This window comes from Saccopteryx bilineata, chromosome 1 (assembly GCF_036850765.1).
Source record: "Saccopteryx bilineata isolate mSacBil1 chromosome 1, mSacBil1_pri_phased_curated, whole genome shotgun sequence".
Lineage (NCBI taxonomy): Eukaryota > Metazoa > Chordata > Mammalia > Chiroptera > Emballonuridae > Saccopteryx > Saccopteryx bilineata.
The window spans coordinates 130022683-130036502 of record NC_089490.1 but is presented as its reverse complement, the minus strand read 5'-3'; the positions used below and the strand labels follow the sequence as shown (position 1 = coordinate 130036502).

The 13820-nt window shown below is 41.7% G+C and overlaps 1 protein-coding gene across 12 annotated transcripts in view; it reads left to right on the top strand.

Moving 5' to 3' along the window:
• Nucleotides 1-13820, top strand: part of OBSCN (obscurin, cytoskeletal calmodulin and titin-interacting RhoGEF) — a 207689-nt gene that overhangs the window by 35464 nt on the left and 158405 nt on the right. For all 12 annotated transcript variants that reach the window (XM_066266225.1, XM_066266252.1, XM_066266217.1 and 9 more), the window contains 2 exons: nucleotides 8913-9188; nucleotides 13533-13808. In XM_066266225.1, the coding sequence (XP_066122322.1) occupies nucleotides 8913-9188; nucleotides 13533-13808 (552 nt within the window). The remainder of the gene's footprint in view (nucleotides 1-8912; nucleotides 9189-13532; nucleotides 13809-13820) is intronic.

The following is a 13820-nucleotide window of genomic DNA, read 5'->3' as shown; positions in this document are numbered from 1 at the left end:
TGACCTCAGCATTTCCAGGTCGACGCTTTATAATTTTGTAAATTTATTGTGTTTGTTAACATGGTTTCAAGTGTGCCATTCAATATAACACCTTCAACCTCCTACATAGAGCCCCCCATGCCCCATGCAAAGTCTCTTTCCATTCCCATTTCAACCTCTTGGCCTCACTCCTCCTACCTTCATCCCTACTATCCCTCTGGGATTTGCTGCCCTGTTATCTGGGTCTATGTATTGTGTATATATCATTTGGCAAATCCCTTCACCTTCTTTGATTCTGTCCCCCTCACCCCCCTTCCCTCTGACAACTATCCTTCTGTTCCTTGTGATCCTGACTCTGCTTCTATTTTGTTTCTCAGTTTATTGTGTTCATTAGATTCTACATATGAGATCATATGATATATATTTTTTCTGCCTTGCTTATTTCATTTAGCAAAACAATCTCTAGTTCCATCCATGCCATTGCAAATGGTAAGATTTCCTTCTTTTTCACAGCCATGTAGTGTGCCATTGTGTATATGCACCACAGCTTTTTTACCCACTCATCCACTGATGGACACTTGGCCTGTTTCCAGATCTTGCCTATTGTAAACTATGCTGCAATAAACATGGGGTACATATATTTTTTTGAATTAATGTTTGAGGTTCTTAGGATATAGTCCTAAAAGTGGGATAGCTGGGTCATAAAGCAGTTCTATTTTTAATTTTTTCAGGAAATGCCATACTGTCTTCCATAGTGGCTATGAGAGCCATGCAGGTGTGAGGAGATATCGCATTGTGGTCTTAATTTGCATTTCTCTAATGATTAGTGATGTTGAACATTTTTTCATATGCCAATTGACCATCTGTATGTCCTATTTGGAAAAGTGTCTATTCAGGTTTTTTTCCCAGTCTTTAATTGGATTGTTTACCTTCCTGGTGTCGAGTTTTAGAAATTCTATATAAATTTTGTTTATTAACCCTTTATCAGACATGTTGGCAAACATGACTTCCCATTGAGTGGTTTGCCTTTTCATTTTGTTCATGATGTCTTTTGCTGTGCAAAAGCCTTTTAGTTTGATATACAGTGTATCCGTAAAGTCATGGTGCACTTTTGACCGGTCACAGGAAAGCAACAAGAGATGATAGAAATGTGAAATCGGCACCAAATAAAAGGAAAATCCTCCCAGTTTCTGTAGGATGATGTGGCAGCATGTGCGCATGCGCAGATGATGATGTAACACTATGTATACAGTGGAGCAGCCCACGGCCATGCCAGTCGAGATGTGGACGGTACAAAGGAAAGTTCAGTGTGTTCTGTGGCTTACTAAATTAGAATTGTGACCAAAGTGCAATGTGAATATCGGCGTATTTATAACGAAGCGCCACCACATAGGAATAACATTTCTCGGTGGGATAAGCAGTTGAAGGAAACCAGCAGTTTGGTAGAGAAACCCCATTCTGGTAGGCCATCAGTCAGTGACAAGTCTGTAGAGGCTATACGGGATAGCTACCTAAGGAGCCCTAAAAAATCTTTGCATGAGCCCACATCAAACTACATGGAATAGGTATGAAACTGGGAGAGTTTTCCTTTTATTTGGTGCAGATTTCATATTTCTATTGTCTTTTGTTGCTTTTCTGTGACTGGTCAAAAGTGCACCATGACTTTACGGACACACTGTAGTCCCATTTGTTTATTTTATCCTTTATTTCACTTGCCTGTACAGTTATATTGGCAAAAATATTGCTACAAGAAATATCAGAGAGTTTACTGCCTATGTTTACTTCCAAAATGTTTATGCTTTCATGACTTAGATTTAAGACTTTTATCCATTTTGAGTTTATTTTTGTGAATGGTGTAAGTTTGTGGTCTAGTTTCATTTTTTTTTTCATGTACCTGTCCAATTTTCCCAACACCATTTATTAAAGAGACTATCTACTACACTGTATGCTCTTACCTCCTTTGTCAAATATCAATTGTCCATAAAGGTGGGGGTTTATTTCAGGGTTCTCTGTTCTGTTTCATTGATCTGTATACCTGTTCTTAAGCCAGTACCAAGCTGTTTTGATTACAATGTCCTTGTAGTATAACTTGATATAGGGAAGCATGATACCTCCCACTTTGTTCTTCAAGATTTGTGAGGCTATTTGGGTTCTTTTTTGGTTCCATATAAATTTTTGGAATATTTGTTCTAGATATGTGAAGTATGCCATAAGAATTTTAATAAGAATTGCATTGAAACTATAGATTGCTTTGGGTAGTATGAACATTTTAATGATGTTAATTCTTCCTATCCATGAACATGGTATATGCTTCCACTTGTTTGTATCTTTCTTGATTTTTTTTCTAATGTTTTATAATTTTCTGAGTACAAGTGTTTTAGTTCCTTGGTTAAATTTATTCCTAGGTACTTTATTTTTTTGTTGCAATACTGAAGGAGATTGTTTCCTTAATTTCTCTTTCTGACCATTTATTGTTTGTGTATTAAAATGCCACTGATATCTGAATACAAATTTTATATCCTGCCACCTTGCGAATTCATTTATCATGTCTAGTAGTTTATTTTTGGCCGAGACTTTAGGTTTTTTTTTTATGTACAGTATCATGTCATCAGCAAATAATGGCAGTTTTACTTTTATTTTTTTCCAATTTGGATGCCTTTTATTTATTTTTCTTGTCTGATTGTGTGTCTAGGACTTCTAGAACTATGTGAAATAAGAGTGGTGAAAGGGGGCACCCCTGCCTTGTTCCTGACCTCAAGGGGATTGATTGCTTTTAATTTTTGTCCATTGAGTATGATGTTGGCTGTGGGTTTGTCATAGATGGCCTTTATCATGTTGAGGTATGTTCCCTGTATTCCCACTTTACTGAGAGTTTTGATCATACATTCATTTGATAAATGAATTTTATCAAATATTTTTTCAGCATCTATTGATATAATCATGTCATTTTTATTTTTCCTTTTATGTGATGAATCTTATTGATTGATTTGCGAATATTGTACCACCTTGCCTCCCCAGAATAATTCCCACTTGATCATGATATATGATTTTTTTTTAATGTATTGCTGGATCTGGTTGGCTAATATTTTGTTGAAAATTTTAGCATCTATGTTCATTGGAGATGTTGGCCTATATTTTTCTTTATTTCTAGTGTCATTACCTGGTTTTGGAATTAAGATCATGCTTGTCCCATAAAAGGAGCTTGGAAGTTTTCCCTACTCTTGAATTTTTTGATGTAGCTTGAGAAGGACAGGTGTTAGTTCTTCCTTGATTATTTGGTAAAATTTGCCTGTGAAACCATCCAGTCCAGGACTTTTGTTTGTTGGAAGTTTTTTGATGACTGTTTCAATTTCATTTGTTGTAATTGGTCTGTTTAGGTTTTCTGATTCTTCCAGATTGAGTCTTAGAAGATTGTATGTTTCTAGGAATTTTTCCATTTTACCTACATTGTCCAAATTTTTGGCATACAGATCTTCATAGTATTTTCTTACAATACTTTGTATTTTTGTGGTGTCAGTTGTTACTTCTCTCCTTTCATTTCTAATTTAATTTACTTGAGTTTGTGATGAGTCTGGATAAAGTTTCATTAATCTTGTTTACCTTTTCAAAGAAACAGTTGGTTTCATTGATCTTTTGTATTGTTTTTTTAGTCTTTTTGTCATTTATTTCCACTCTGAACTTTATTATTTCTTTCCTTCTATTTCCTCTGGGCTTTATTTGTTGTTATTTTTCTAGTTCTTTCAAATGCAGGGCTAACTTGTTTATTTGAGCTTTTTCTTGCTTCTTAATCCTGTAATGCAATGAAGTTCCCTCCCAGAACTGCTTTTACTGTGTCCCATAAATTTTGAGTTGTTGTATGTTCATTTTCATTTGTTTCAAGGAAATTTTTCATTTCTTTCTTGATCTTGTTGTTAACCCATTTGTTACTTAATAACATGTAATTTAGCCTTTAAGAGTGTGAATGTTTTGTTTTGTTTTTGTGTGTGACAGGGACAGATAGGGACACACAAGAAGGGAGAGAGACGAGTAGCATCAATTCTTTGTTGATGCACATTAGTTGTTCATTGATTGCTTTCTCATATGTGCCTTGACCTGGGGGGAGGCTACAGCAGACTGAGTGACCCCTTGCTCAAGCCAGCAACCTTGGCCTCAAGCTCGTGAGCCTTGCTCAAACCAGATGAGCCTGCGCTCAAGTCAGTGACCTTGGGGTTTCGAACCTGGGTTGTACACATCCCAGTTCAACACTCAATCCACTGTGCCACCGCCTGGTCAGGCTTCAGTTTTTCTATTGTAGTTGATTTCTAGTTCCATGCCATTGTGATCAGAGAGTATGCTTGATATGATTTCAATCTTCTTAAATTTATTGAGAATCATTTTGTGTCCTAACATGTGGTCTATCCTAGAGAATGTACCATGAGCACTTGAAAAGAATGTATATTCTGCTGTTTTGGGGTGAAATGTTCTGGAAATATTTATTAACTCTAGTTGATCTAGTGTGTTATTTAAGGCCACTCTTTCTTTGTTAATTTTCTGTCCAGAGGATCAATTCATTGGTGTTAGTGGGGTATTAAATTCCCCTACTATTGTAGTATTGCTGTTGATCTCGCCCTTTATGTCCATCAAAATCTGCTTTTATATATTTAGGTGCCCCTATATTAGGTGCATAAATATTCACAATGGTTATATCTTCCTGTTGGATTGCTCCCTTTATCATTATGTAGTGGCCTTCTTTATCTCTTACTATAGCTTTTGTTTTAATGTCAGTTTTTTTATTTATTTTTATTTTTTATTTTTTATTTTCTTAGAGAGAGAGAGGGATAGAAAGGAACGGAGAGAGATGAGAAGCATCAGTCATTAGTTTTTCGTTGTGCGTTGCAACACCTTAGTTGTTCATTGATTGCTTTCTCATATGTACCTTGACCGCGGGCCTTCAGCAGACCGAGTAACCCCTTGCTGGAGCCAGCAACCTTGGGTTCAAGCCGGTGGGCTTTTTGCTCAAACCAGATGAGCCCGCGCTCAATCTGGCGACCTCGGGGTCTCGAACCTGGGTCCTCCGCATCCCAGTCCAATGCTCTATCCACTGCGCCACCGCCTGGTCAGGCTGTCAGTTTTTTCAGATATAAGTATTGCTACCTGAGCTTTTTTTTTTTTCATTTTTATTTGCATGAAATACTTTTTCTTCATTGTGTATCTTTTGTTCTGATGTTGGTCTCTTGTAGACAACATAAGTATAGGTCCTGTTTTCTTATCCATGCAGTACCCTATGACTTTTGATTCGAGCATTTAATCAATTTACATTTAAGGTTATTATTGATATGTATTTATTTATTTATTGCCATTTTATTCTTTAAACATACAATCCTCTTTTACTATATTTATTTTTCCTTTGGTATTTTTATGGTAAAGCTTAACTTATTTTGGAGTACTAGTTTGGTTGTAATGAATTCCTTGAGTTTGGTTTTTTTTTGGTCTGGGAAGCTTTCTTTTTCTTTTTCAATTTTAAATGATAGCCTTGCTGGATAAAAAGTCTTGGTTCTAGGTTCTTGTTTTGCATTACTTTGAATATTTTTTGCCTATACCTTCTGGCCTTCATTGTTTCCATTGAGAAGTCTGGTGTCATCCTTATGGGGGCTCCTCTGTAGGTAATTAACTGCTTTTCTTTTGCAACTTCTAGTATTCTTTCTTTGTCTAACTTTGGCACTTTAATTATGACGTGTCTTGGTGTAGGCCTCCTTTGGTTCCTCTTTAATGGGACTCTCTGTGTTTCTTGAACTTGTGTGAATTTTTTCTTCATCAATTTAGGAAAGTTTTCTGCTATGATTTCTTCAACCAGGTTCTCTATCCCTTGTTGGTTCTCTTTTCCTTCAGGAACCCCTATGATGCAGATATTGTTTCTTTTCATGTTGTCACAGAGCTCCCTTAGAGTTTCCTAGTCTTTTTAATTCTCTTTTGTTTTTGCTGCTCTGCTTCCATTTTTCTGTTCATCTTGTCCTCTAAATTGCTGATTCGATCCTCTGCTTCATCCAGCCTGCTATTGATTCCATCTAGTGCAGTCTTCATTTCTGATGAATACATTTAATACTCAGATACAAAAAGAGGGAAAATAGTACCCTCAAGAAGCATTCCTAGAACAAGGAAAACAGGTGGTTCTTTTTTTATGATTTCAATGTCCTTTTTGATGCTTGCTGTCTCTCTATTTAGGTGTTCATTATGTCCATCCATTGTTGCTCTAAGATCCCTGAACATCCTAAAAATCATTATTTTGAACTCTGTATCTGGTAGTTTGGTTACTTCCATCTCATTCAGTTCTTTTCTGAGGATTTCTCTTGTTGATTCATTTGGGTCGCATTTCTATGCCCATTTTTTTCTGTCTACTAGGTAGTGCTATTTGACTTTGAAAGTTTTGTGGTGTCTTTATGATGAAAATGGGCTCAGTGGTACTGACCTCCAGACCACCTGTTTTCCTTGTTCTAGGAATGCTTCTTGAGGGTACTATTTTCCCTCTTGTATCTGAGTATTAAATGTAGTTAGTTCTTTCATGAGTACAGTTATCCCTTCAGGCTGGCTGGCTGTATGGGTCAACCTTGATCATGTATATTACACATTGTACAATGTCTGTCCTGTTGGGAGTATTTATTATCCACAGTTTCTGGTGCTTGCTAGGCTCCACCTTTCATGTTCTGCTTGTATAGGTAGCTGAGTTTAGGATTGGTGCTGTCTGCTACCCACTACCAGTTGTGTTAGCTCTAGATCTTCTTGGGTTGGCATCAGCTGTTGTTTGTAACCCGTTGTGGGCTACCTGTCTGCAGAAACTGTACTTTTTGCTGTTTGTGTCTACATATTGTGTGCCTGGGTAGTGTGGGAGGGGTCAACCTTTGTATAAAGATCAGCTTCTTCCTGTTTAGAGATGACAGAAACTCTGTAAAAGCCTCAAGCTCTGTAAGATTTGTCTTCACTTTTCAGCTGCTGCTCCTCTTGCAGCTGCCTGGTCTTCCCACAGAGTCTTCTGTAGTAAGACTGTAGTGTGGGCTCAGATTGGCCTTATGCAACCAACCCCTCTACAGATTGTATGCTTGGTGGTTTAGGGCAGCTGAGGTTGAGAATACAACACTAGTGGGTCCCCCTACTTCAAGGGTCTCTTGGTCAGGAGCTGAGTACCGTGAATGTGGCCCCTACTCCAAAGCCTAATCCCTCAGCCAATGCTGGATACTCAAATTTTATTTCTCTTCAGCAAGGTGAGCAGCAGGTTCAGACTGAGTGTGGCCTACAGTTCCCTCTGCAGAAGTTCTTTCATCTTGTGAGACCCTGATCTCAGAGAGGAAGATTGAGAGAGTCCTCTCCTGAGGTTGACTGTGTTCCCCCCTGAAGGTAGCTAAGCCCCTTGACCAGATCCAAAAATAGACTCACAGGGACCCACACATTAAATGTCCATGCTCCAAGCCTCTCTCTCTTTTTCCTGTGGAATCTAGCCCTTCAGGGCAGGATATCCAGTTTCTAGGCCAGCTGACTGTGAAGTTCCACCCTATCCAATGCACATGAGCCACTGTGTCGGTGCTGATTACAGAGTGTGGAACTCGCCTCAGCTGGGCCAGGTGTGAGGAGCTTTTTCTTAGGATACCACTCTAGCAAGGGTTGTTAGGTCCTGAACTGATGCTCTCTGCAGCTGGCCCCTGAATGTGTCATCCCTGGGCCTCCCTGGAGGGAACCCGGCACAGACCAGTAGAGACATTGCCCATGACTGGCCCTCAGCAGTTTTCTTGGAGGTACAAGCAATCCAGAGTTTGTGGCTGCCTCTGCTGGGCCCAGGTGTACATGGAAATACCAAGCTGCACTCCTAGGCTGGCTTTTACCCACACGGCCTGGGGGAAGGTCCACTTAAAAGACCAAGTTTCTCTGAGTCCTGCCTCCTGCAGCCTCTGTCTGCTGTCTGCTTGTCAGGTTTAGCTGCTGAAAAAACTTCAGCTAGAGTCTAGTGCCTGCAGCAATTCAGGGATTTGGAAGTGTAGTAGGTGTGGCTCCACCCCTCAGCCCCAGGTGTTAGTCTGTCCAGACTTTTTTCGTAGACCTTAATAGAGTGTGGCCCCAGGAGTGTGGTGTGTGGCCTCCGAGACCCAGAGGTATGGTCTGCATGCTCTTCAGACAGTTTCTATTGAGTCTCCTATGAGATGGAAGCATCAGTCTTAGAGTTGAGAGCGAGCGTGGTGGGAAGCTGCAGTCTCAACACCAGAAATCTGAGTTACTGATGTGTTCCCTACTGCCTGGCCTCTCAGAATGACTCATTGCCATGACAGGTAGGAGACACTCTTGAGGGTGGAGTAGTTGCTTTTCGCCAGGCTGATGCTGCACAGAGGGGACGTTCCGCCCAAGAAAGACGGTGACTTCAATATTGTAGAATGACTCAGCACAGGGGTTCCAGTGGTCATCCCCCAAAGTGTCTCTCCCTGGGCCTCCAGTTTTACACTCTCCTCATGCAACACCAGTGTCCTCAGCTCTCTCTACCAGAGCCCTGGGTAAGTGGCTGTGAATGAGATTTTCTGCGCAGGCCCTTTAAGATGGAACCTGCATCTCTGAGAGCTCAGTCTCTTTCTTGTAGACAGAAACCCTGCTCTTTTCACCGCCAAATGCTGTGTTTTTCTAGGGTCTGGGGCTCTAGGCTGGAGCTCCAGGCATGGGGCTGAGGACCCACACCTCTCAGGGGGACCCTTCTTGCAGTGAGAGTCCCTCCACCACCACCCGCTCCTCGGTGCGGGGCAGCTCCTTCATGTGTCCTTTTTGATGTCTTTAGTGACAGGAGACACTTGTTTGTGAACACAACTCTAACACCCACCAGGCACGTAGCTCCAAGGAGAAAATTGAACTGTGAAGCTTGGTGCCTGTGACACAGTGTGGTATCAGCATTGTGCCTCTGACCCTCCACATCTCTATGTTCCCAGAGCCCACGGTGGTGTTTGCCAATAAGAAGCCGGCACACAATCAGGTGAAGGCGGTGGCAGGGGCAAATGCCACTCTGAGCTGCGAGGTGGCCCAGGCACAGACACAGGTGACGTGGTACAAGGATGGCAAGAAGCTGAGTGGAAGCTCGAAAGTGCACGTGGAGGCCACAGGCTGCAGCCGTCAGCTGGTGCTGCAGCAGGCGGGAAAGGCGGACAGCGGGGAATACAGCTGTGAGGCTGGTGGCCAGAGGGTCACCTTCCACCTGGACGTCACAGGTCAGTTGTTTGCTGGCACTAACTTAGCCTTATGTGTAGATAATGATGACAGCCAGACACACCCGGGGGCTGTTTCCACTAGACCTTGTCTTTTTCAAACCTTCTGTCCTCCACTGCCCACTTCATACCCGTGGCTGGACCAGGGGAGGCAGGATGAGCAGGATGAGCAGGATGGGCAGGGTGTGAACAGAAGGGAGAGGTGTTCCTGGACACCCTGAGAGGTGCCCCACAAAGTTTGCCTCAGCCAGCGTTCCCAACACCTGTTTAAGCCTTCCAGGTGCTCCTCGGTGACTGGGACTCTGGCTCTCCCTTTCACTTGAAATCTGTAGTAGACTGTGTGTCTCTTACTGTATTATATGAATATCCTCCTCTCGATGTCCTGGTAGCTCGAAGATGCCCACATGCAGCAGCACATGCAGTCCACTCTAGGGAGACATGTTTGAGTCATGTTAAACCAAGGTCAGGGGAAGTTCCTACCACCCAGTTGTACTGGGTCTCTGTCAGGACTAAAGAGTGGGTTAGCAAATTTTAGTTATTTAGGACAGTGTTCCTTGCAGGTGGGTGTAGAGGTTACTGTATACTCACATGTTACAAAATCTACATCCATGTTGTCTTGCAACATCTGTACAAAGTGAACAAAGACCAGAGGATTGGCAAGAGTGTGTCAGGGACCTGAACCTGTGGGGTCTGGAATTCTCTTTATCAAATGTGTTTTGGTTTCCTTTCATCTCCTGTTTCCTCTTGTCCCCTGTGTCAGAATCCCCTCAGAATCTCATGTGTAGATCTAGACTTGGAAAGGGGTAAGGAGCTTCTCCCACACCGAGTGCTTTGTTGAAGACCAGTTATTATAGTGCTAGCCCCTGACTGTTAGTATTTATTTCATAGTATTGCCTAATGACTCATTTGTGTTTCCCCTTCTAGCTGGTTCCTGGAGATGTTTGTGAACTAACTTTATTTCATTTTGTTAAGAGAGATTAACCTGAAATTGAAGTGGGCTGTGGTCCCCACTGACTTCTGGGTGCCTCTGCAGTACAGTTTGGTGTTGTATCTGTATATAATAGTTTGTGGATGTGTATAGAAACAAAAAGAACCTCAGTGTGGCTTCTTCAGTGATCCTTGGTTATAGACTCCTCTTTGTTTAGTCCAAAGTTGGTTTTTGAAGATGATTGTTTTTCAATTAAGTTGTAATCTAGTTCGGTCCTGGGAGGTGGCAGTTGGAATATCCTCCTACTCTGTCACCACTTGGAATTTCTATATACATTGATTGCTTTCTCATATGTCCCTTGTCTTTGGGACTATAACAGAGTAAGTGATCCCTTGCTCAAACCAATGACCTTGGGCTCAAGCCAGAGACCATTGGCTCATGCCTATGATCCCATGCTCAAGCCAGCAACCCCATGCTCAAGTCGGATAAGCCTGCCCTCAAGCCGACAACATTGGGCTTTTGAACCTGGACCCTCTGCATTCCAGTCTGATGCTCTATTCCAGTGTTTTTCAACCAGTATGCCGTGGCACACTAGTGTGCCATGAGACATGGTCAGATGTGGGTATAAATATATTTAGAAACTATATTATTTACTATATGTATAATATGTACTGTGTTAGAGTGTCATTTTGTGTCATTTTGGTAGGTGGTGTGCCCAGGATTTTGTAAATGTAAAAAATGTGCCGCGGCTCAAAAAAGGTTGAAAATCACTGCTCTATTCAATGCACCATGGCCTGGTCAAGTTCAAAATAATTGTTCTTAAATTTAGTTATAATCTAATTTGATTCAGGAGGTGACAGTTAGAATGTCTGCCTACTCTGTTGCCATCTTGGAAACCAGCTATATTACTCTTTCTGATGGAGTCAGACAACTCTTGTAAAGCTCTTATAATTTTTTAAAATTCGTGAATCTCTTCTTCTGTGTGTGGCATCTCTAGTTGCCTGTCTTTGATGTCACTGATTCTCTCTTCTACAGGCTTGTTCTGTTAGCTAAACTTGCTACCTAATTTTTCAATTCATGTATTGAGTTCTTCATTTCTATTTTTTTGTGTGTAATTTTTTTTGAAGTGAGAAGCAGGGAGGCAGAGAGACAGACTCCCTCATGTGCCCAACCGGGATCCACCCAGCAAGCCTACTAAGGGGTGATGCACTGCCCATCTGTGGCATTACTCTGTTGCAACTGGAGCCATTCTAGCACCTGAGTCAAAGACCATGGAGCCATCCTCAGTGCCCGGGCCAACTTTGCTCCAGTGGAGCCTTGGCTGTGGGAGGGGAAGAGAGAAAGGAGAGGGGGGAGGGTGGACAAGGAGATGGGCACTTCTCCTGTGTGCCCTGGCCTGGAATCGAACCCGGGACTCCCATACACTAGGACTAGGCTGATGCTTTAACCGCTGAAAAAACTGGTCAGGGCCTTCATCTCTGTCTTTAAAGTTTCAATTTTCTTGGTGAAGTACTCATTTTGTTTATTAATTTTTTTAACTCATTAAATTCAATGTTTTGAATTGAATTAAACTCAGTAAGTATCAATGTTTTCTCACATATCATTGAGTATTCTTAGAGCTTTAGTTTTGGGGTCTTTATCATTCAACTCTAATGTTTCCATGTGATTGAGATTGCTTTCTGGAGATTTTTCATTTTCTTTCTGAACTACGTCTCTATCTTATGTAGCCATGGTATTCATTTTCTTTTCCCTTGATGGCATTTGAGAGTGGTAAGGGAAAAATGACTAAAAACAATAAAAAATGAAAATAAAAACATAACAAAAATAGAAAAGAAAAACCACAAAAAACCAAATAGCGAAAACCAAAACCAAACAAAACACCCATCAAAAGTAAGAATGAAAAATATAAAATGAAAGAAAATGAAATTCAAAAGAATAAAAAGAATTCATTTTAGTTTTGAGATACTTTTCTGTTTTCTTCCAGTAGATGACACTGTATTACAAGTTTTAGCTCTGTGAAATTCCTGGGCTATCCTCCACTAAGATGTTGCTGTGGCAGTAATGGAAGCAGGGCTTCAGTTGCATGGTGGTTGGTCTGTGCTGTGGGGTTTACTGAGTTAACAATGACAATCTCAGATCTCCAGGTGTTCCTCTCCACATCTCAACAGACCAGAGGACCAGACACAGAGAACCTCTGTCCTTCAGGGTAGAGAGTGGCTCTGGAGAATTAGCTGTGGTGTATATCTCCGCTACTTTCTGTACCCCTGAGGGGAGGGAGGCGGGATCTGGGAGGTTGGGGAGCTGCACTTTGTTTTTCTCTTTCTCTTTGCTGGGGGCTGGCTGCTGGTAGACTGCAAGAACATTGGCCATGATCCTTTGTTCTGCTGCCTCTTTCATTTTGTATCTCCCCCTCTGCTCCTCAGTCTCATCACTCTGTCTGGCAGAATGAGACCCAGTCACTCCAGTTTATCTCTTCTCTTGGAGCCCCAGCGGACAAAAAACCCTGACAGTCTATGTATCTCTCCTCTCTGAAGCCGACCAGGAGTATGTCTTATTCTTCCACCCCTCTTCTCAAACGTTCCTGTCTTTAGTAGATTCCATGCACAGATCTTTCAGGGAAGCCTGAGAGCCCAGCTGGTGCTCCTTTGTTCAAGCTGTTCAATTTGTTGAAATTTCAAGGGGCGAGTTTATAGGTGTACTGTATCTCCTACCACCATTACTCTAATGTCCTTTTATCAAAGCCACCTAGAGAAAGCTCCCATCCTCTCACTAGATTTGAGCAGGATCTATTATTTTCTTTAGAGAATTATGTGTTTTTTTGTCCTCTTGCTTTTAAAATATTGTTTTGGTTTTGATTGTTAGCAGATTTACTTCTCAGAAAGTGTGGTTTTCTTTGCATTCATACTGGAACAGATCTCATTTCTGTATCACTGACCTCTGAGTCTGTTTTTATGCCAGGATCATGCTGTTTGAATAACTGTAGCCTTGTAGTATCGTGTGATAGCAGATCATGTAATGCCTCCAACTTTGTTCTTTCCTTTCAAGATTACTGAGGCTATTTGGAGGTCTTTTGTGGGATCCATATAAATTTTAGGATGATTTCTTCTAGTTCTTTGAAAAATGTCCTTGGTATTTTGATAAAGATTGCACTGCATGTATAGATTGCTTTGGGTTATGGACGTTTTAACAATGTTAATGCTTTCTATCTATTAGCACGGCATACGCTTCCACTTATCTGTATATTCTTCTGTATCCATTTTGATGTCTTTAGTGACAGGAGACACTTGTTTGTGAACACAACTCTAACACCCACCAGGCACGTAGCTCCAAGGAGAAAATTGAACTGTGAAGCTTGGTGCCTGTGACACAGTGTGGTATCAGCATTGTGCCTCTGACCCTCCACATCTCTATGTCCCCAGAGCCCACGGTGGTGTTTGCCAATAAGAAGCCGGCACACAATCAGGTGAAGGCGGTGGCAGGGGCAAATGCCACTCTGAGCTGCGAGGTGACCCAGGCACAGACACAGGTGACGTGGTACAAGGATGGCAAGAAGCTGAGTGGAAGCTCGAAAGTGCACGTGGAGGCCACAGGCTGCAGCCGTCAGCTGGTGCTGCAGCAGGCGGGAAAGGCGGACAGCGGGGAATACAGCTGTGAGGCTGGTGGCCAGAGGGTCACCTTCCACCTGGACGTCACAGGTCAGTTGTTTG